Source organism: Notechis scutatus, chromosome 3, assembly GCF_049901735.1.
Source record: "Notechis scutatus isolate UNSWTSFEM ecotype Mainland chromosome 3, rNotScu1.2, whole genome shotgun sequence".
Lineage (NCBI taxonomy): Eukaryota > Metazoa > Chordata > Lepidosauria > Squamata > Elapidae > Notechis > Notechis scutatus.
Window position 1 is genome coordinate 178,475,737 of NC_142011.1, and position 23,049 is coordinate 178,498,785.

Genomic DNA, 23,049 nt, shown 5'->3' on the forward strand with positions numbered 1-23,049 from the left:
ATTTCTGGGCTTTCAACTGTTTTTTAAAGTAATGAGTTTGACAAGAAAAAGGAATGTTAAATTGATCTCACTATAGCGTCATACCAGGTATATCTATGCTGTAAATCTATGAATTTGATTTGGAATTAAATCCCATTTAAATCAAATTTTTCATTTTTAATATCCTGCTGTTCAGTTTTCTTCAGAACTGTTGATATTAACTATATGCCAATTTAGTTGATTAGCAGTGCACCTCTATTTCATCTTATGATGCCATCCAGATGTTTTGTGCTGTGCTTCAACTGCCCAGCAAGGAATTGTGTATGAATTGTGTTACAAAACAGTTTTTGTAATATGTTTACTTTCCTTGTTGAAATTATTGTTGTGGAGAATATATATAATAGTGATTGCAGCAGAAGAACCAGAAAGCTGAGCTTGGGTTTTGTATAATGTTCAGTTTTGGTGCCCACAAAACCATGGGTATCATGGAACATTGTAGTCTAGGGACTTTATCTGCCGCTGTGGCAAAGGAGAGAATAAGAAGACAGGTGAGGAAGAAAAGAAGATAGCATCAAACAGGATGGATAAAAAGAGTGGGCAGAAGCAAACCTAAGAGATCAGGGAAGCCTGTCCAAAAGAATAGCTACTTTGTGATAGCCAAAACAACTGGCCAGAGAATAGAATAGTTTGTCTATTGTATTCTAAGCTTGGCTAGGAAGGCTATGGCATGGTCTAACAGGACACAGCTTTCTATATGCAGGCCTGATGTCTTGTATACTCAAAATATGTGTCGCCTTTGAGTGTACTTTCTCCTATTTTGTTTGGAAAATTGTTAAAATCATGAGTTTGCCAACTGTTGAAGCCATGCATGAATCCCAGCATTAGGAGGAGGATGGTTTCCTGCTTCCTTCCATTGTGGCATCTATCATAACTTAACCTTTGGTGTCTTTAGTCAGTATTAATGAAATTTTAGATTTCTAATATTTAAAAATGGAAAAATTTGAACATATTAGAACAGTTGAAGATCCACCAAACTATCATAAGTACTATTAAAATAAACCTACGTCAAGAACTTAGGATGAATGTTAGGTATTTTTGGTTTTACAATTGTTTTACTGCACAAGAAAAGATTCTAGTGCGATGTTTTCAGAAAAACCTGTCTACAAAAAGTATGGAGCCAAGCAAGCTGGAAACAAACCTCAGGATACCATACTTGAACCTAACTGTTTTTGTATACAGTAGTACTCAATGCACAAAGCTCCCCATTTGAAAAACTTTTTTAAAAATTCAGTCAATGAATGTTTCAGTCAAACAATACCTATATTGTTTATTTCTTTATGGCTACCCACATAGTTTTGGTCTAACTCCAGACTTCTATGTCAAATTACATCCTGTGGATTATACAAATATTTATACAGAAACAGAAGAAAGTGTTCACTGCCCAAAGTCACTGGTTTGAAATAATGCTCAAAGATGTTCATACAGGTTAGTAAGTTCTAAAGCAAATCATTTATATTTATTTAAAAGGGTGCTGATTCACTTATTCACTTAGGAATATTAATCAAATGCACAGGTATAAAAATAGGGAAACCTAGCTTGGCAGTAACTTGAATATGTATAACCATTGTAACACAATAGCTTAAAAAAAGCAAATACAGTTCTATTTACTGTCAATAAAATAACATTTCTAAATTCTAGTAATAATGCCATCCTATTGGCTTGAGTCAAATCACCCTTTAAATATTATGTCCAATCTGGGCTACATTTTAGAAAGGATTTAAACAGATTGGAATTAACTCAGAGAAGAACAATAATGATCAGTGAACTAAAAATTCAGATTTTGAAGGAGAAATTAGAAAACAAACACTCAACTCAAATAGACTCATAAGAATGATGGTCTTATACAACAGAAAAGTAGATAATGCTTAGCTATTAGACAAAACTATGAAAAGAAACCAAATTTAAACCATCTTTTTAACTTATTATTTTCCTTTTCATGTTTCTTACTGATTGTATTTTTAAATATTTATTAAAATATTAGAATATTTTTTTAAACACAGAGCCTGCTATAGAGCATGATGGATCTCTGCTGGATGTGTTCAAACAGAAGACAGAAAACCATGTGTGAAAAAGTTTTTCATTTGGATTGCTGCTTTAGGCACATCTTGGGCTAAGTAGCCTAAATGGCCCATTCCAATTTGATGGTTCATTATAGCTTTTATTTCAGTTTTAGAATTAGATATAGTCTGTATGGAATAAGCAATAATATCCTGCACTGACATTTCTGTGAATGACCTCCAATTATTTACCAGAAAAATGATATTACATCTAATAAAGGTTTTGATTAGTAAAAGGAAACAATTTTCACACGAATCTTTTTTTTTTTTTTTTTTTGGCGGCTTCTCTGCTCCTCAATTTTCTCTAGAGGATTTTCCTATTCTGCTGACAGAAACTGTAGTACAAGGCTGTCAAATTCCCAACCAAATGCCTTATGTGCTGGCCCAGTTTAGCGAAGGGGCAAAAGTCCTGATACGTCATGTGACGCCACCGTGATGACGTGAGTTTGACACCCCTGCTCTAGTAGATCAAGTATCATTTAGCCAGAGAGAAACTCAACAAACATATGGAGATACTTCCATGTTATTTTAAAACCACTCATTTACTGAACCAAAATTGTAGTACAATAAAAAATTGTGCTTTACATATTACTGAGTTAAAAGCCAGCAAAACTAATGAAAATAAATGCAAGGAAAATCACTATAATTTCCCTAAACCATTATAATATGGGCTCATCTAATACTGTACGTTGGTCCAATGCCTGGTAGGACAGCCAGGATTTTATAGTCTCATAAAAGACCAACAGGGTCAAGACAATCTGAACATGGGTAGGACAAAGGCTGCAGCAAAAAAACTTTCATTGAAGGAACCTGGAACATGCCTACCCTGTCAGATTCAAAATAGACCCACAAATAACATGTCCCTGTGCTATGAAGAAATGTATAGGTGGTAACCAGTACCTTGAATTACACTTAGAAGTCTGCTAGAAGTCAGAACTGCTGAAACATTAGTGTTGTCACATGGTTCTGAACTAGTTACTGTACATCTACTAAATAGTATTCAAGGAAAATCCCATGTATATACTTAGGAATCCAAGTAAGGGACAACTAAGACAGAGGTGGTATTCAGCAGGTTCTGACCAGTTCTGGAGAACCAGTAGCACAAATTTTGAGTAGTTCAGAGAACCAGCAAATACCACCTCTGACTGTTTTACAGTATCCTTCCCCTGCCATGCCCACCAAGCCATGCCCACAGAACCAATAGTAAAAAAAAATTGAATCCCACCACTGAACCAAGGTAGGATTGTGAGCAAGGCCTTCCTGGTTTGTACAGGGAGGCAGAGATAATGACAAACAAAAATAATAGATAAAATATGCTGTAAATGAAGTCTCGGGTTCAGGAGAGTAGTAAGCAAATGAAAAAAAAAATCATCTGAAGTATAAGAGTAGATAAAAGGAGCCTGGCAGAATATCAGGACCAATATCAACCCTTCAAAATGTACCAGGTCAGGAAAACAGACACTGCAAAGATTACTGGAACTTTACAGTAACGTATTGGGTGTTCTGCCAGAATTTCTCTGTTTTCTCTTATACCAATCAGAATCAAGGCAGGATTATTTAAAGCTTCTTTCTTATGCTTATTTTCCTAGGATTACATTTCCTTTACAGACCTTTTATCCATTAGCAGCCCTTGCAGTTCTCCTCCAACAATACTCTGCCTTTCTCTACACCAGGGATCCCCAACCTTTTCGACGCCGCGGCCCGGTTCCGGCATCAGCTGGGCGCTGCGGCCGGTATCAAGCGTCAACTGGCGCCGCCATCTTTTTGACGAAAAGGCGCTTCCAGTGACGTCACCGGAAGCGCTGTTTCGTCAAAAAGATGGCGCGCAGCGCTCGGTGAGCTTTTTCGGGTAGAAATGGCTTTCTGCCCGAAAAGCTCACCGAGCGCTAGCGCCGCCATCTTTATGACGAAACAGCGCTTCCGGTGAGCTTTCTACCCGGAAAAGCTCACCAGAAGCGCTTTTTTACCAAAAAAAGATGGCGGCGCCCAGCAACCAGCGGCCCGGTAAGGCTTGTTCCGCGGACCGGCGGTTGGGGACCCCTGCTCTACACAATCCGGGAATGGATGCAATTGGTGTACAGGGTTTCTGCAAATGCTTTCTGGCTACAGCCATTATCTGCTCTTTGAGCAGGAGCCAAGAATCTAAAAAGACCCCCCAAATTGTGCACTTACAAACTGAGTTACTATTTCATCCCATACTAAAGATGGAAGTTCCCAAGATCTGGAGGTTCCCAAACCCACAGTCATTAAATCCTGCCAACGCTAGTATGAAACCCGTTCTAATCCTATCAGACCTCCACAGTTTCCAAACACTAGAAAAATAGTTTGATAGCTTCTTGGTCATCCTGCAGTAGAGATATATACAGTAGCTGAATATCATCAGCATACTGATGGTACTAAGCCCCATATTGACAGCAGATTCATGTAGATGTTAAACAGGAACAAAAAAAAGTGTAAAATCTTGAGGAACCCACTGTACCAGCACCAACTAGGACCTGCCCTTTAGAATCACAATATTTTATCCTCCAAACGTTTATCCTCCAAACCTAATCTGGAAGAAAAGATATTGAAAATAGGTGAGAGATCAAGAAGGACGAGGATGATGACACCAATCCATTCTGACTCCACCAGAACTTATCCACAATGCTATGTCTCAAAACTGCATTTATGTTTGAAACCCATTTCAATTATTTGTTTTAATTTTAATATAGATACAGTATATTTTTATTATTGTAAGCCACCCAGAGTTACTTTATGGGATGATAGGCAGATAAAAAAATAAGGAAATAAAGAAATCAACCTAGCTTGGAAAGTCCAGGATTTTTAAGACGTGTTGTAAGTACTAAAGACACTCATTTTTCCCATTAATGCCATTAATAAAATATTCAAGTTCATTTTTCCTGAGTAGACTGTAGGAGCTGTAAATGGGATAACTGAAGAACTACGCCTGCTTTCCATCACACAGTTGGCTATGTATTGTACATCCCTGCTATAAATAATAATACATGGAGTCCAATGGGATGTTAGAGTTTTCATGGTGGAACAGAAGGAGTTGATGTGTACACCATCAAGTTAACTTTCAGATCTACTCAAGGAGGGTCCCAATCTTCACACAAAGATAATGGGGGTAGAAGGGAAGAAAAAGGCAGACTGTTACACAGACTATAACTCTTATAATGCTGGATTCCTTTCATTATGAAATGTTCAGTTGTATTAAGTAGGCAAACTTCCAGTATTGAATGTGTGCTATCAAATAAAGTATGGCTCTGGATTCATATCACTTTTCCATATACTGATGGCCACTAATGTTTTCTTGCCTGCTGATATCATTGTATATGTTTGCATGATGACTACATTGAGGGAATTAAATGAGACCTTATGCAAGGTTTCCAAAATTGTAAGACATTTTGGTATTCATATGCAAAGTCTTGTAAGACTTAATTTATTACTTTATGGTACCTATGATTGCCTGCCTTATATTTCTTAAAAGGCCAGTATGACTTCTTGATCAGGATGGCTTGATTCAAATTTGAAGTTATATTTCCTCATTTAACTTTAAAGTTTTACAACATCCTGAAATTGGAGTGTTTATCCAAGTATGCAAGAAGTTATCAATTATGCCATTGGTCTGGTATAGTTGAAGAAATAGAAGCCTTTATTAGATAATTATGTGATCAGCAGGATGTTTGAAAAGTGAAAGCTGTAAGAAAATTTTAGAAATCATTTAAACCAGAGACCAGCATACCTTCACTGAAGTGCTACTAGAAGTAAAAGAGAAGAGATATTACAGTCCCTCTTTACAGATTCATGCCAATTATATAATATTGTATACATTTAATCACGGGGGAGTGATGGCTCAATGGTTAAGGACACTGAGTTTGGCAGCTGGAAAGTTTACAGCCCATGTTCGAGGCTTGAGCACCACTCAACAGGGTGAACTCTCATTCATGCCCCAGCACCTGCCCACCTAGCAGTTCAAAGTAGGCAAATGCAAGTAGATTAATAGGTACCACTTCGCTGGGAAAGTAACAGCATTTTGTGTGTCTTTGGCCTATAAGCCATGTTGGCCACATAACCATAGAAAATGTCTCCAGACAACACTGGCTCCCTCGGCCAAGAAACGGAGATGAGCAACGTGCCCTAGAGTTGGACATGACTGGACAGGATACATTTAGCTATGCCCTTAATCAGTATAGCAAACAGTTTGGGTTATGGCAATATGCATATTTCTAAGTTTAGGGTGGTGAGGTAATGTGGTGAATAGATAAAGTTACTTGAGTTAAACAAAGAGTCCTTGAAATTTGTTGAGCTGTTAGTTTTTCAAGTGCCTCTCCTTTTCTGAATCAGCATTCTTTGTGTCAAAATGTTTATGGCTGAGCTCACATAGAGAATGTACATAGAGAATGTACATATAGAGATACACATGGATGAATGCCTTTGAGAAAGAGGGGGAGGGACAGGATTTACTTGCCTACCGGACACCATTTTCCCTGTCAGTCAGGTGTTTATTGTGTCTAATTGATTTCTAACTGAATTACTGCTTTATTTTCTTTGGAAAATATATTTAGATTAGTAGCTTTTTAGTGTGCTCCCTCAAATTCCAGTTCAACTCATAAAACCGACTATTGTAATAACAGTTAGTTGCCCCATTAAAAAGTTTAAATTTGTTCTAATTTAAGGATATTTATTCTAATTTGAGGTTCATTTACAACATTATCAACAATTCTTTAAAAATATGTTGAGTATTCTTTTTCCTGCTTCCATTTTTTTTTGGGGGGGGGGCAGTGAAGGAGGATATTCTTAGATCTTGTAAGCCAAGAATCATGCGGTCCCAGAAGGTAACTCCTATTATTTCTGCCATGCACTGGCCTACTTCAGAGTGCTGGAAAACATGTTATGAATTATGAATAAAAACAGTTGCCTGCTTCCTTTTCTATATGTACATGCAGAAATCTTATGGCTGAAAATCTAACATCCCAAATGTTCCACCTTCATTTCTAATGGCATTTGAAAAATATGTGTGGTTACATGCATGTAATGTAATTCTTTTATATTTATGCACATAGATCACTCTACATAGAAAGATTGTGCATATAAAACCATTCATGATTTCATTCTTTGTATTACATTATTGAAAAACTAAGGAAATATTTAGCTTCCTAATAGATTATTTGCTTTTGGAAAATAAAACTGAAGTCAGTTGAAATATACCAAGAGTAGTAGTAGTTCAGAGATAAGATTGTTGAAAGCAAATACAGTATTATAGTTGTTTAATCACATGAATATTATGTAGTACTATCTGTTACCATTATGCCAAAAGAACATAATAGATACCCCTAGGTTGGTTGAAAATCATTAGAAGCAATTAGTTTCTTAAAACAATAGTGATTTTTATTTGCATAAATTGTAAAATATAAGTTTATAAACAGTTATTTTCTTAACATTATTTTGAAAATCTTAAGATAAAAAGCATTTACTCAAAATCCCCTGAATATGAGCAATAACTGTATGAGTTCTTTATTAAATAATTATTTTCTTTAGGAATGTAGTAGACCTGGGCAGAACTGAGTAGTATCTGCCCAGTTCCACATTCTTTTTGGGGAAATAATGGCACTGAAATTCCTCTGGAAATCAGCTGTGACTCACAGCTTCTTTATGTTGCCTGTGAAGCTTTGTTTTCTAGTCAAATAAGCTTAATAGAAAAATTACATTTGATAATGAAACATTTTAAATCTCCCTCAGGAAAGTTTGGATATTGATATTAACATATTGCTAGGAAATTGTGGTTTTTCTTTTCTATTTTCTTTTTATGGATTTTCCAGATAATCCCAATATAGAATCCAAAAATTATATGTGAATGGAGAATAACATGAGTTACTTTCTCATCCTTTGTTTAGTCTGTTATATAATACATAAATACTAATTCATTTATTATATCTGTTTGCAGTATGACCAAAAAAGACTTCAGTCCTTTGTGCTTCCAGAATAATTCATTTTCTTGCCCAGTTTCTTTAAAATGATCAAAACATTCTGAATGCTGTACTATGTTTTCTTTCAAATAAAAAAAAATATGTGGAGTATTATTTACTTTATCCTAAATTAAATAAGCACTAACTTTTTTGAAAAAGAAAATGCATGGTATTGTTTTTTTAATGTTTAATGGGAAATATTGTATGCAGAATACAAAACAATAAAAAGTGTGTCTTTCCAGATTCCTGTATTTTTGAATTCCTTGATTTCACTATCCAAGTCTTTCAAATTATTTATACATTGGTCTAATTTTTTTTATTATTGATCTATCAGGGAATCTTTCCAAGGACTATAAATTTATCAGTACTGTAGACAAAGCTTGGAAAAAAATGTTATGCTTCCAAATGAGAAATGCAGAATATTTCCATCTTTAAAGAGCATTTTCTGAATTAAATCTACAAGTCCACAATTATAATTATAGTTTAGGTTAGGTTCAATATCAGTCCATTTTAAGTAGACCAACATATTGTTGTTGGCTAAGAAATGTTAAAGAGGATTCCTATTGCCCCAACAATTGTGTGTATCTTTCTTTTTCAGATTATAAAAATGCACAACAGTCTGAAGAATTATTACCATGTCGGATTTGTGGAAGGACTTTTTTTCCACCTGCATTAGTAAGTATATGAGTATAATGTCCGATGAATTTATTTAAATCAAGGTGAGAAATGATAGGAGTCCTGGTGGTGCAGTGGTTAGAATGCTGTATTGCAGGCAAACTCTGCCCACAGCCTGGAGTTTGATTGGAGCTCAAGGATGACTCAGCCTTCCATTTTTCCGAGGTCAGTAAAATGAGGAACCAGATTGTTGGGAGCAATATACTGACATTTGTAAACCACTCAGGGATGCTGCAAAGCACTATGGGGCAGTATATAAGTTTATTGCTATTGCTATGATGGAACTTTTTAATGGAACAATTATATGCTATTTTGTAAAAGGAGAACATGATCCCTTCATCTTTTTCTCTGCTTTTTAGAGAACAGCTTTTTTTCCTGCCAGCTTTCAGACCATTTTTTGAAGAAGCTGCAGAAGTTCTCTCCCTCCTTTTTCCTGTTAGGTATAGATAAGTAGGATGGCTGGTTAAGCAACTAGTTACCTCTGACCTTGTCAGGAGGCCCAATAATACAAAAGCCTCTGAGCTGCCAATTTATGCTTTGCAGTGTTCCCTCAGCAACAGGAAGACTGCTTGTTCACTTCAGCCTGTAGAGAAGTCTCCAGGAGATAGAAACTGAGCTTGTTGAGCAAAGTTATTTCAATTCCTTCTTTGTGCTTTTTTTTTTCACAAGGGCTACTCCATACATGATATTGCAAAAGTGTAGGGAACATCTCAAATAATTGAGTCCTTTCCCCAACTACAGACTACAAGACAGTCTTTATTGTTCCAGCCATAACATCAGGGAATCTCTAAAGTGGGGGATGGGTGGAAGCTTATTTGTGGGAAAAGTGCCAAGTCTTGTCTGATTGTCTATTTTGGTAGACGCCCTGGTATTTTCTACCAGTTCTTCTTTGGAGTAATTTGAAGGCCTAAGCAAGATAATGCTTTTTTCTCCATTTACTTGGTCAGTTTTTTGGCCTTGAAATATGGTATTATATAAGGCATAATCACCCTTTCAGAAGACCCAAAAAGAATGTTCTTTTTTGATGTTCTTCCCTCTCCTTTTTCATGTTCCCATAAGAGCAGGTACAAAAGTAAACACCATGACAGCATGAAGGAAAGGTTTATTCAAAATACATAGAAACTCAGTTCAAGTCCATATTGATACATAGTTCAATATTGTTTCCATTAAAATAATCTCTATAGTATTGTTTAAAATTGTTTAAAATTAACCCACCATCCTCATGGTGATAACTGATAAATTCTCAGATACCAAAATCCACAAGCAAATATCTTGGTAGGTCTCTGTTTTTCCAGACAATGGAACTTTCATTTCACTGAAATGTTTCCTTAAAGGTTTGTTTCTTCTTTCTCCTTCTATGATTCATCATTTCCATATTTGTGATTTATGTTACCATTACAGACCTTTGTAGAAGCTCTTCTTGATGCCATTTGTTGAATTCCTATCAGGAACTTGACTTTGAAGATAGTGTTCTTAATAGTGTTGACCCTGGCCAGGTGTGTAGAAGAGGGAGGTGGCAACTCAATCAAGTGGAACATCTGGATTTTCCACTCATACTCACATATAGAGTAATTTTGACATTTGAGTCCTTATGTTTTGCCCATCTTTTTATAGCACCAAGATTTTCATTATTTTTAATTACCCAGCCTAATTCCTGGGTACAGAACTGATTAAAAAATAAATAAATGTTGGGTTTTCAGGATCTGTCTGAATCATATGCAAGTAAGTGTTCATATGCAAGTCATAAGTTAAGTAAGCTTGTTTATTGATCAAGGCAGAAAATACTAAATATATTAGTTGCCCCTCAAATCATACAGCAGCCTTATAATGTCAGGTTGCCTTGTTAAATTTGAGGGTTCCAGTAATGTTATTGGGGATGGTCTGGGTTATTTTCTTGCCCCGAGTGACATTTTAAAGGCATCAGGTTATGCCCAAATCAGTAAGGCCTGTTGCAAGTCAGGAGTTTATTTCAAAAGCTGCTAGCATATATCTTGGCTTCTCCCCTAAAGGCAGTTTGAATAAACTGCCTTTATTCCTCCTGCCTTCTCAGAAGGAATGAGTGAAGAGCATTATAGTCTAAGGATAAGTACTACTAGCAGAGTCACTCAAGGCATGAAATCATCTCAGCTATGGCAAGCAAGAGCTTGTACAGGTTCTATCCCATAGGAAGGTTCTGGAAACAATCACACTTGGCCAATAAAGTATTCTATTCTATTCTATTCTATTGATCTCTTTTAGTGACAGTGGTGAAGGTATTTCATGCTGCACAGGAGTAAACTACTTCTGTGTTTTATCAAGAAAACCACAAGGATAGACAAAGACAGAGTGATTGTTGATACAGTGCCAGATGCTGGGCTCCTTGGGTCAGATGGCACTAAACATGCTCTTGGGGAAGAGCTGGGGATATTTTGGAATAGCAACGGTGCTAAAGATGCAACCAGATTAAAGCTTTTGGGATATCTAGTTGCTAATATTGCCATGCAAAAAAATTATGAAGTTGCAAATAGACAATTATAGTGGGTTCATGGAACATGAAAAGCATAAACTGCTTTCTGCTCTGGCTATCGTCTTCTAGCACAATGATAGCTAACCTTTTCATTGTTGTGTGCCAAATGTGCTCACACATGTGCATGCCTCCACCCATAATACAATGCGTGCACGACACCCCTGCGCATGCACGCGACACCCCTTGCACTGCACACTTCTGCGCATGAGCACGTGCCCCCATGTGCCCCCCACGCATGCATCTCCAACTTGCACCCCACCCCTCACGCATGTGCAGTAGATACCCGACAATCAGCTGGCTGGCGGGAGGCGCAGCGCATGCGTAGTGCATCTGTTCTGGGCAACAGCTTGCATGCCAGCAGAAATGGCTCTGCATGCACGCTGCCATAGGTTCGCCATCACGGTTCTACCCAGAGGCGGGGTCTGCACCACACTCCTACTCTTCCAGAAGAGCCTGAAAACTTGGCTGTGCCAACTGTCTTGAGGCTCCAACAGAGGCACACTACCTTGGGGGCAGGCTATGGGGTAGAGAGAACCTCATATAAAGTAAATTAATATAATAAATATACAGGTAGCCCTTGACTTAGGACCATGTATTTAATCATAGTTTGGAGTTCCAATGGTGCTGAAAAAAAGTGACTTATGACCTGTCCTTAAAATTAGGATCATAACACGCTTGCTGTCATATGATTGTGATTTGGGCACTTGACAACAGGCTCACTGTATGACTGTTGCAGCCCCCTTCCAAGCTGGCTTCTCACAAGCAAACTCCATGCAAGAAAGCTGGATTTACTGAACAGTTATGGTGATTTGCTTAATGGTCATGGTAAAAATGGTAGTAGAATCAGGTCTGATCGTATGATTCGCTTAATGACCACATTGCTTATCAAGCAAAATTCAATTATAGTCATAGGTTGAGGACTTCCTGTAAGCTTTATCTCTTGAGTTTTTTGCTTTTCTTTCCTGACAGGGAGCTAATAATGAATTTTTAAAAATATAAATATTCCACTTTTTTAAACGTTCATTTCACAGAAAAAACATGCTCCCATTTGCCAAAAAACTGCTGCTAAAAAAAGAAAAACATTTGACTCGAGCAGACAGAGAGCAGAAGGAACTGATATTTCCACAGTAAAGCCTATAAAACCACGGGTAAGTACCCAAATGCTGAAATATAGTTATTATTTTTTAAAAAACCTATGTAATATTGGTTGCAAATATGTTATGAGCTTTTAGGAACATTCAAAGTAATGTACTGATTTATTTTTTTCTTTGATTAAAGAACTGTTAATTGTTTTAAGTGTACTTCTCGTATAATATTTCTTTTATCTCGGCATTATCTTTATCATCAACTCAAGACAAACAACCTACTCTCTAATAAACAATTTGGTTTCAGAAAAAAACTATCCTGTAATCTGCAACTCTTACACTGCAAAAACATATGGACTACACAACTCGATCAGGGCAAAGCAATAGACGCAATCTACATAGACTTCTGTAAAGCCTTTGATTCAGTGGTACACGACAAACTACTACTAAAACTAAAATCTTATGGTATCTCTGGTCACCTGCATAACTGGATAGAAGCATTCCTGTCAAACAGACAACAAATGGTCAAATTGGGGGTGTCCTATCAAATTCTGTACCTGTCAACAGTGATGTCCCCCAGAACAGTGTTCTAGGACCAACTCTCTTCATGCTCTACATAAATGACCTCTGTGATCATATTAAGAGCAACTGTGTTCTCTTCGCTGATGATGTAAAGCTCTTCAACACCACAGACAATACTGCTACCCTTCAAAAAGACCTCGACTATGTATCAGAATGGTCAAACAAATGGCAACTTCAAATCTCAACAAATAAATGATCTGTCTTACGTATTGGCAAAAAAAGTCAGAAAGTAAAATACCAACTGAATAGTCAAAACCTTGTTGATGATCCAAACTCTCTTAAGGACCTTGGAGTTCTCATCTCTAATGATCTAAGTGCTAGAGCCCACTGTAACTACATAGCCAAGAAGGCATTAAAAGTTGTTAACCTAACCTACATAGCTTTTTCTCTGATAATATCACACTACTAACTAGAGCATACAAAACATTTGCTAGACCAATACTTGAATACAGCTCATCAGTCTGGAACCCACATTACGTATCTGATATTAACATAGTTGAGAAAGTTCAGAAATATTTCACAAGAAGAGTTCTCCACTCCTCTACTCGTTGCAGAATACCTTATGCCACCAGACTTGAAATTCTAGACCTAGAAAAGCTAGAACTACACCGCCTTCGGTCCGATCTAAGTATAGTATATAAAATCATACATTGCAATGTCCTACCTGTCAATGAATGCTTCAGCTTCAACCATAATAATACAAGAGCAAGCATTAGATACAAACTCAAGGCTAACAGCACCAAACTTGATTGCAGGAAATATGACTTCAGCAACAGAGTGGTCAATGTCTGGAATACTCTACCTGACTCTGTGGTTTCTTCCCCAAACCCCAAAAACTTTAACCTTAGTCTACTATTGACCTTACCCCTTTCCTAAGAGGTCTGTAGAGGGCGTGTATAAGCGCACCAACGTGCCTACTGTCTCCTGTTTATTTTTCTTCTATGTATCCATTTCATGTATTCATAAGTATATTTATACTTATACCTATTATCTTGTAAGCGATTGACAAATCAAATAAATAAAATAAATAAATATAATTCTGATTTCAAACCTCATACTATAAGAATGTATATTATTAGCAATATCAGGGCTGTAGGTTAGTTTTGGAAAAAGGTAGAGGCAAATAATTTATACAGTATTTGCAAGAAAATTGAAAACACATGATGTATTCATTTCACTTAACAGAAAAAGTCAAGCTTGACTAGAAGGAGACTTATTTTACCATATAGAACAGGGGTATCAAATTGGCATCGTCACGTGACATAACATGAATTTTTCCCCTTTTGCTAAACTGGGGGTGGGCATGGCGAACGTGTGACGTATCTGGGCCGCGAGTTTGACACCCCTGCTACAGAAGCTATTATACGAGTTCATAATTCTGAAGAATTGCAGCCAATAATGAAAACTAGAGCAGGGTAATATGTCGCTAGGAAGAATGCAAGGTTTTGGCATTTGATTGTCTATGATAAGGTTTTTTTTTTTAAAGAAAACAAAAAAAGCAGATAACATTGTGTTCTATTGAATATTGCTGCATCTCAGAAGCTTAACTTTCTCTTTATAATTTTACACTGTACTAGATATATTTTGTTGGTGTTGGGCAGACCTAATACTTTAAATTAATCTAGTTCTGCATTCCTATGTGAGCAGTTAATATAACAGTAATTACTTCTAAGTTTAATGCAATACCTAACTATATTGAAAACAAGAAAATAGCTCTCCTTAATGACAATTCAACAAGCATTCAGAAGAGTAGGAAGTGATTATAATCAGACATTGTTCTTACTTGGAATTCAGCTTGCCTGGAATATTAAATTTACTTTTTGTTTGCCTACTTTACTTTCATAAGTGCTATCACAGCACTTGTCTCAAAGACTAAGTGTAGTTTGGCAGATAGCCTGGTTAAAAATAATACAATATTTTTATTTAGCTGGTGTTGTTTGAGTTATTGCATATTGTATTGAGAACAAGAGAAATCAAATGTTTTACATTGCAAAACTATGTCTGTTGTCTGTGTTGTCTCCTTAGCCAGAACCTCCAAAGAAACCATCAAACTGGCGACGAAAGCACCAGGAGCTCTTAGCAGCTATAAGAGCAGCCAAAGGAGTAGATCAGGTTCTTAAAGAAGGTGGAAAATTGCCACCACCACCACCTCCTTCTTATGATCCTGGTATATAATTTGAATTTGAGATATGTATGCATTTTAGCATATGTTCATGCAGTATTATTTTTGAACAGTTACATAGCTCTATCAATCAATCATACATGATCACCATGCTTGTTAGGACAGATAACTTTATATCCGAAATCCTCTATATCTGATTTTGTTTTTATTCAGAGAGTAAACCTTTAGGAATACTGGATGATTTGAAAAAAATAGATTCTACCCATCATGTCTGTTCTGTTTATCTGTCTTCTTTATATGCAAAACTTTAATTATATAGAGTATCTTTTATGAATGACACAGACCTAGACCTGATACCATGATTCTTTTTTTTATCTTCACACAAAGCTCTGTTACTGAATCATTTCTAAATTATTATATAGGAAATAATTGCACATTTACATCAGTAGAAAAAGAGGCGTGTTTGTCCTAAGTTACTGCAGCCTTGATTATTTGTCATTGATTATTTGTCAGAGGTTTTGCACTAAAACTTTTTACACCTGGAATTGGAAAGGAATCTACACTTAATAGGAAGGATTTAATTATTTGGCTTTTGTCTTGCTTTACCACACTTCCCCATGTGTGACCACAAATAAGGTCTTGTTCAGTCTAATTGTCCTAGGGAAGGAATTCAGACGACTATATCATTGAATCTAGTTTTTTAAATCAGTTTTAAACTTCTGTTAAAAAAACAACAACAATGGTCAACACTTTCTATTTTCCCCTGACTGAGCTAAAGCCAGCCATCAGCCAATGCCTTTTCCCTCATCCATACATACATGGGAGTCCTGTATTGCTGTATGAAACTAGAGTTGTAAAAACTATGTGTTTGAAAATATACTGGTATCTTTCTCTCATCACACTTTGCAGGCATTTCTGCAATTGTAATCAAAGAAACAGAAGTCCCAAGAACTTTTATTTTTTTCTTTGCAAACACTTAGATGGACACAGGTTGTATTAAAATACATATATGGAAAGATGTTAGCACATATGGAATAGAGGGGATGGACTATTTGTTATCATTGAACTGAAGCAGCTTAGCGGGTGGGATGCAGTTGGAACCTGTTCCTTTAAAGAGTTCTGTTGATTAGATCGAAGAGAACTTGATTGGTTTCCTGGTTATTCTCAGAATTTTGAAATAAGACTCAAAAACCTAAAATTGTGAAGGTAAACAGAAATATAGTGAAAACATTGTTTTTAGCTGGGTAATTAAGAGAAAATAATGGAGTGCTCCAGTAACTTGATAATTTACATACATTCTAGATGTACTATATTTCCCCCTCCCCTGCAGAATTTATATAGTCCTATGAAATATTACACACACACACACACACACACACACACACATTTTTTGTGTAAATAGCAGCTGTTATAAATGTTATGACATCAGGGCATTAATTCTAAGTCTCATGAGAGCAAAATTGTATTGGGCAATTGAGTGAGTGAAGTTATGAATAGCCATTTGTTATATATCTGTATTTCATAAATTTCTGTTGAATATAGATTATATTCAGTGTCCATACTGCCAGAGGCGATTTAATGAAAATGCAGCTGATCGACATATCAATTTCTGCAAAGAACAGGCAGCACGTATTTCTAATAAAGGGAAAGTGGTTAGTGAAGTTAAAGGGAAGCTTCCTGCTCGAACACAGGTAAATAAATTTCATTCTTTTCATTTTACTGTTTTAAAAACAAGCATGTTTTAAAATTAAATAATAACTTGAAAGTTCTTGAAACTTGCCTCCAGAAGTTGTGGATTTTCCAACACTGGAAGTTTTTAAGAAGAGATTGGACAACCATTTGTCTGAAATGGTATAGGACTTCCTGACTGAACGGGGTTAGACTAGAAGACCTCCAAAATTCTGTTCTGTTCTGTTCTATTTCTTTTGGATATTTAAGAAACAACAACAATCTGACAAAATCTGGGAAGGCGCTAAGAAACCAGGAGTAAATAATAGAGAACCCATAATGATTGCTTTTTATAAGTCTTTATGGAAAGTTGAACATTACAGATAGGCTATTATTTTAATCTACACTGCTCAAAAAAATAAAGGGAACACAAAAATAAGACATCCTAGATCTGAATGAATGAAATATTCTTATTAAATACTTTGTTCATTACATAGTTGAATGTGCTGACAACAAAATCACACAAAAATTATCAATGGAAATCAAATGTAGCAACCCATGAAGGTCTGGATTTGGAGTTACACTCAAAATTAAAGTGGGAAAAAACACTACAGGCTGATCCAGCTTTGATGTAATGTCCTTAAAACAAGTCAAAATGAGGCTCAGTAGTGTGTGTGGCCTCCACGTGCCTGTATGACCTCCCTACAATGCCTGGGCATGCTCCTGATGTGGTAATGTCCTTAAAACAAGTCAAAATGAGGCTCAGTAGTGTGTGTGGCCTCCACGTGCCTGTATGACCTCCCTACAACACCTGGGCATGCTCCTGATGTGGTGGATGGTCTCCTGAGGGATCTCCTCCCACACCTGGACTAAAGCATCCCCCAACTCCTGGACAGTCTGTGGTGCAACGTGGCATTGGTGGATGGAGCGAGACATGATGTCCCAGATGTGCTCAATTGGATTCAGGTCTGGGGAACGGGAGGGCCAGTCCATAGCATCAATGCCTTCGTCTTGGAGAAACTGCTGACACACTCCAGCCACATGAGGTTTAGCATTGTCTTGCATTAGGAGGAACCCAGGGCCAACCACACCAGCATATGATCTCACAAGGGGTCTGAGGATTTCATCTCGGTACCTAATGGCAGTCAGGCTACCTCTGGCGAGCACATGGAGGGCTGTGCGGCCCCGTAAAGAAATTCCAGCCCACACCATTACTGACCCACTGCCAAACTGGTCGTGCTGGAGGATGTTGCAGGCAGCAGAACGTTCTCCACGGTATCTCCAGACCCTGTCACGTCTGTCACGTGCTCAGTGTAAACCTGCTTTCATCTGTGAAGAGCACAGGGCGCCAGTGGTGAATTTGCCAATCTTGGTGTTCTCTGGCAAATGCCAAACGTCCTGCACGGTGTTGGCCTGTAAGCACAACCCCCACCTGTGGACATCGGGCCCTCATACCAACCTCATGGAGTCTGTTTCTGAACGTTTGAGCAGCCACATGCACATTTGTGGCCCACTGGAGTTCATTTTGCAGGACTCTGGCAGTGCTCCTCCTGTCCCTCCTTGCACAAAGGTGGAAGTAGTGGTCCTGATGCTGGGTTGTTGACCTCCTACGACCTCCTCCACGTCTCCTGATGTACTTGCCTGTCTCCTGGTAGCGCCTCCATGCTCTGGACACTACGCTGACAGACACAGGAAACCTTGCCACAGCTCACATTGATGTGCCATCCTGGATGAGCTGCACTACCTGAGCTACTTGTGTGGGCTGTAGACTCCGTTTCATGCTACCACTAGAGTGAAAGCACCACCAGCATTCAAAAGTGACCAGACTATCAGACAGAAAGCATAGGAACTGAGAAGTGGTCTGTGGTCACCACCTGCAGAACCACTCCTTTATTGGGGATGTCTTGCTAACTGCCTATGCTTTCCACCTGTTGTCTATTCCATTTGCACAACAGCATGTGAAATTGATTGTCAGTCAGTGTTGCTACCTAAGTGGACAGTTTGATTTCACAGAAATGTGATTGACTTGGAGTTACATTGTGTTGTTTAAGTGTTCCCTTTATTTTTTTGAGCAGTGTATTTTAGCTGTTTCATTGAAGAAATAAAAAGGCAAACAAAAGTGTATTCACTTTGTCTTAAATTGTTTTCCAAAAGTACCATCTGCTTTGAAGTCTTTTCCTCTTTATTATGTAGAATATGCCAGAGTATTTAGTCACATAATTTACCTAGAAGTTGGCTTATCTTCCATGAATTTATATAAATCCCCATTTGCTGTTATCCAAGTACATGGCTTTCACAGCATCCTTATGGTAGTAGACTCCATAATTTAATCAGAACAGATTTTCAGTTGCATCAATACCTGTACTTGCGATAAGTTTAGAGTCATTTCCATTCTTCAGACAAAAAAACAACAACGTAAAATAAGAAACAAAGGTTAGCCAATCCAATCCATACATTCCATATGTAGTCCAATACCAATTTTACTTTACACTTCTATTACATAGAATTAATCTAGATTCAGTGTGAAAGCTCGTTGTTCAGTGTTAGAAATCGTATTTGTCATTCTGTTAATTGGGAGACTAGGAGGGAGGGGAGGAAGGAAGGTTGGTACTCTTTTTTGAGATCTTGGAAAACTGCTGCTACAGTGTAGAACAACTGTCAGAGTCTATAACTATATGTGTTGAATATAACTCCTGGACACTGACCATTGGTCTGTGGTTCAGTTGATGTGCTTTAGCAGCAAATAACACAGAGATCATGCTGGTTTATTCTTGTTACATTGCAATACCATCTTCCTCTTTGTTGGACATTATCATGCTTGTTAAAAACAAAGTAACATGCTTTAACTGCAATACATAAAAAGGGTAGGCATAAGTCTGCCTTAAATAAGGGGCATTAAAAACATAACACTTAATCAGCATGATTGTGGAAAGTTATTTAACCTGATAAATTACTTGCTTAATGGATATCATATATTTTTTATTATAAAATTTTTATTTGGGTTTTCACAAAACATAATACAAGTAAAGTTTCTTTTTTTGAGAATAGCATGGTCCCGGGTTATCACTTCTCCATACAGACACAAATTCAATTTCATATTCATCTTTGTGTTCTATTCCATATCTTATTTTCTCAATAATTTTTCCCTTCCCTTAGTTTTCTTAATCTTACTTTTAATTATCTCATTCCTTTCTAAATTCATGAAAAAATTATGGAAATATTATAAGTGTCCCTACAAGTATGATATCCTATTGAAAAGAAATGTTAAAGATGTCAAAGATTATAACTAACATTAATGATAGAGCTGAATTGGAATAGAATAAGTATTTTATTTATTATTGTTATATATATATTTTTCTTTAAGAACTTAGTGCGTATTTTAAAAATGTACCAAGCAGAATTCGACTGGAAGTTATGTGTTATATTGAATGTTATAATTGTAAAGGCATAAATTGAAGTTAAATAAGAGCTGAATGGATAAATAAAAGATACAAAGGTGTCGTACTCCAATTAGTAACTACAGGGAAAAATTTTGTTTAATGAGAAAAGAAAATAGAAAATGAAACAGGACGGACAAAAGTATAAATATAATGACTAGAAAGATATTGAAACTTAGAAAAACTGATATCATATTTGTTATTTCAGTACAAGACACCAACAGCAAAGAAGATACCTTCTGCAGGAATAACACCGCCATCCTTATCACGCTTACCACAACCAAGTAATGGACATGTGTGCATATGTGTGTGTGATTTCTTTGTCTGGAATTTTGTAATTAGGCATTCTCTTGTAGCTCAGAGGGAATTTAAACCTTGATGCAGATTTAGCCCAAGTTGGTAGAAGTTAGGATAGTTAGTGCTGATACAAATAAACCTGTAATATGCAGAATGTGAATGAAGTTCTGATCATATGTTTGAGGTGATTATGTGCCATAATAAATATTCTTCTCTGCAATCACATCTTAACAATTAAAATGACAATTTCAAGATGCATTTTTAAAAACTGAGACAAATAATTTTGAAAGTAATTGTGCTGTGTCCTAAGAGAACAATGAGCAAGTGAGTTGAGTAGTCACTGCTATATTAATGTCTCGTTTATCTCCCTACTTTTCTCTCATTGCTTCTCCTGATTTGTTAATACTATAGAAGAAAATAGATAGCATTGGAATCTCATTTCTAGTCTATAAAAGAGTAGGACAAGGGTCTTGTTTTTCAATTCCATTTAAAATATTAAGCCTGCTGATTTAATATTGCCCTTTATTTCTGAATAAATGAGTCTCAGTGGAGGGGTGGGGTAGATCCTATGGTGATCTGAAATCTTAGGAATGGCAATCTAATCCCTCTAAAGACTACTGCCAAATTGTAATTCTTCACGTGAAAGAAAAAGAACAGTAAAACATTCTTAGAGAAAATATTTTTGATTAAATTACAATTAAGTTAGATCAATTTTTAACATTATCCTGAGTATCAATTTGATTTTCTTGGCCTGGTTCTCAATTTTTTGAGGTATGACTATATTATCTGTGTTATTCTGCTGGCAATTTTTGTATTAGGCCTTGCACTGTGGTCTTAGACTGTGCATAAAGATATGTACATGTGAAAAGTCAGTCTTGCAGTGAAAGAAACAGTGTTTTTCATGTTTTCATGACAAGGTTCCTCTGCAAATAAAATATTGTCTCCAGGTGGACAAGTAGGAAACAAAATCCAGAGTTCTCCAGCTCATAAAAATGTAGTGAAAGCAAGTCCACAAATAGGGTAAGTATATTCTTAAATCTGCCAAAGGGATTCACAGGACAAGGTGCTGAAAGTTTCTAGAACTATACTTGATCTGGTCTCATTTCCATGGAAATCTGATAATAATGTAAGCAAAGTCCAACTAGTCTGCATTCCTTGATGAGAATATTAGAGGAAATGGGATGTTGAGTGTTCCTATTTATTTTGTTTTATTTGATTTGATTTGATGTTGAGTGTTCCTATCAATGATTTATAGTCATTCATTAAATGGTAGTTATGCCATTTAAGTGGTCATGAGAATTCTGAAAGCAAAAGCAGGATATGGCTTCATGACACCATGTGGTTGTCTTAACTGCATTTTCCATATCTCAAATATGACTTGAAGTTGTTTTGGGTTACAAATAATTAAACATTTGATTTAATCTTAGCCTTAAAAAGGTACCCTATTCTTACTCCATTCTTAAGCTCTCTTCCTAAGAGCTAGACTAATTTCTGAGTCTTTACCAGTCTATATCAAAATGTCTTATAAATGTATCAGTTCCCATGAATGATTTCATTAAGGTTGTAAATGGATTTCAACTATGAATAATTAATTTGCTGTTGAATATTCTTTATAATCCTGAGATATCATTTCTCTGTAACACCATTGACTGTGTTAACACATATAAAATTACAAGTGATTTTCATTACAAGTGGTATGAAATGATTTTAAGAGGTTTAATGGCTTCAATCATTTGATATATCACCTGCCTTTAGGTACCTTTGGCATACTTTAGGAGTGATTAAATTTATATTACTTCCTTTTACTTCTGCTTGTAGAATTCTGTATTATGGCTTGTGCAATTTTTCAACAAGATACAGCATTTTTCAGGGCAAGAAAAGACCACCATCTATCCCCTCACAACTTTTTCAGGTTGCAGCTCCAAATATTTCATTTATAAATGCAGGCATCATTTAAAATAATTTGGGCTCTGATATTTTGCTTGGTTCTGCTTGCTAACATTTCTAGTATCTTTTTAATGCTTTCTCACCTGTGGTGATATTATAGTTTTGAACATTTTGAATAAAGAAATTTTTAGCTTCTTAATTATCCTCCTAAATCTTTTACCAGCTGGAGGTGTTTTCTTTGAAGTAAAACATTTGATAGTAATCCAGTGTTACTGGATTATAAAGAATTAAAGAGCAAAATAGTTTGTCTTTATCCTCTAGATGGCAACATGTAGCTTCTCTATAAGAAATGGATAATGCTATCAAAACCAGGAAATTTTAAGAAATGATATTCTGATCTTATATAATAATCAGACAATAATTTGAAGATGACGATAAATAATTTGAGTTCGGATAAATTTCAACCGTTCTGTTTTGTTATAAATTGTTGAGTGAGACAGTTAATGCTTTTAATGCACAATATTTTTTTAATCTCTCAAACATTTTGTGTTTTTTGAATAATTTGATACTTCATATTTCTATTCTACAGCGCAAACCCATGATAAGCAAAGGATTTGATTTATATTAAATAGCATAAAGAGTATGATTCTGCATTTTTAAAAGCATTAACTGCACAATTTCATTGCAATCACATAAAATGACAATGCCAGAAAAGTGGATGGTGA

At 36.3% G+C, this 23,049-nt stretch overlaps 1 protein-coding gene across 6 annotated transcripts in view; it reads left to right on the forward strand.

The window, feature by feature from the left end:
* The window catches only part of ZC2HC1A (zinc finger C2HC-type containing 1A), a 44,403-nt gene that overhangs the window by 1,626 nt on the left and 19,728 nt on the right, over positions 1-23,049 (forward strand). For 3 of the 6 annotated variants that reach the window (XM_087961914.1, XM_087961912.1, XM_087961913.1), the window contains exons 2-7: positions 8,664-8,740; positions 12,278-12,394; positions 14,939-15,080; positions 16,578-16,726; positions 20,349-20,445; positions 21,355-21,457. In XM_087961914.1, the coding sequence (XP_087818040.1) occupies positions 8,664-8,740; positions 12,278-12,394; positions 14,939-15,080; positions 16,578-16,726; positions 20,349-20,445; positions 21,355-21,457 (685 nt within the window). The remainder of the gene's footprint in view (positions 1-8,663; positions 8,741-12,277; positions 12,395-14,938; positions 15,081-16,577; positions 16,727-20,348; positions 20,446-21,354; positions 21,458-23,049) is intronic. The other 3 variants (XM_087961915.1, XM_026691489.2, XM_026691494.2) reach the window with 1 other exon arrangement.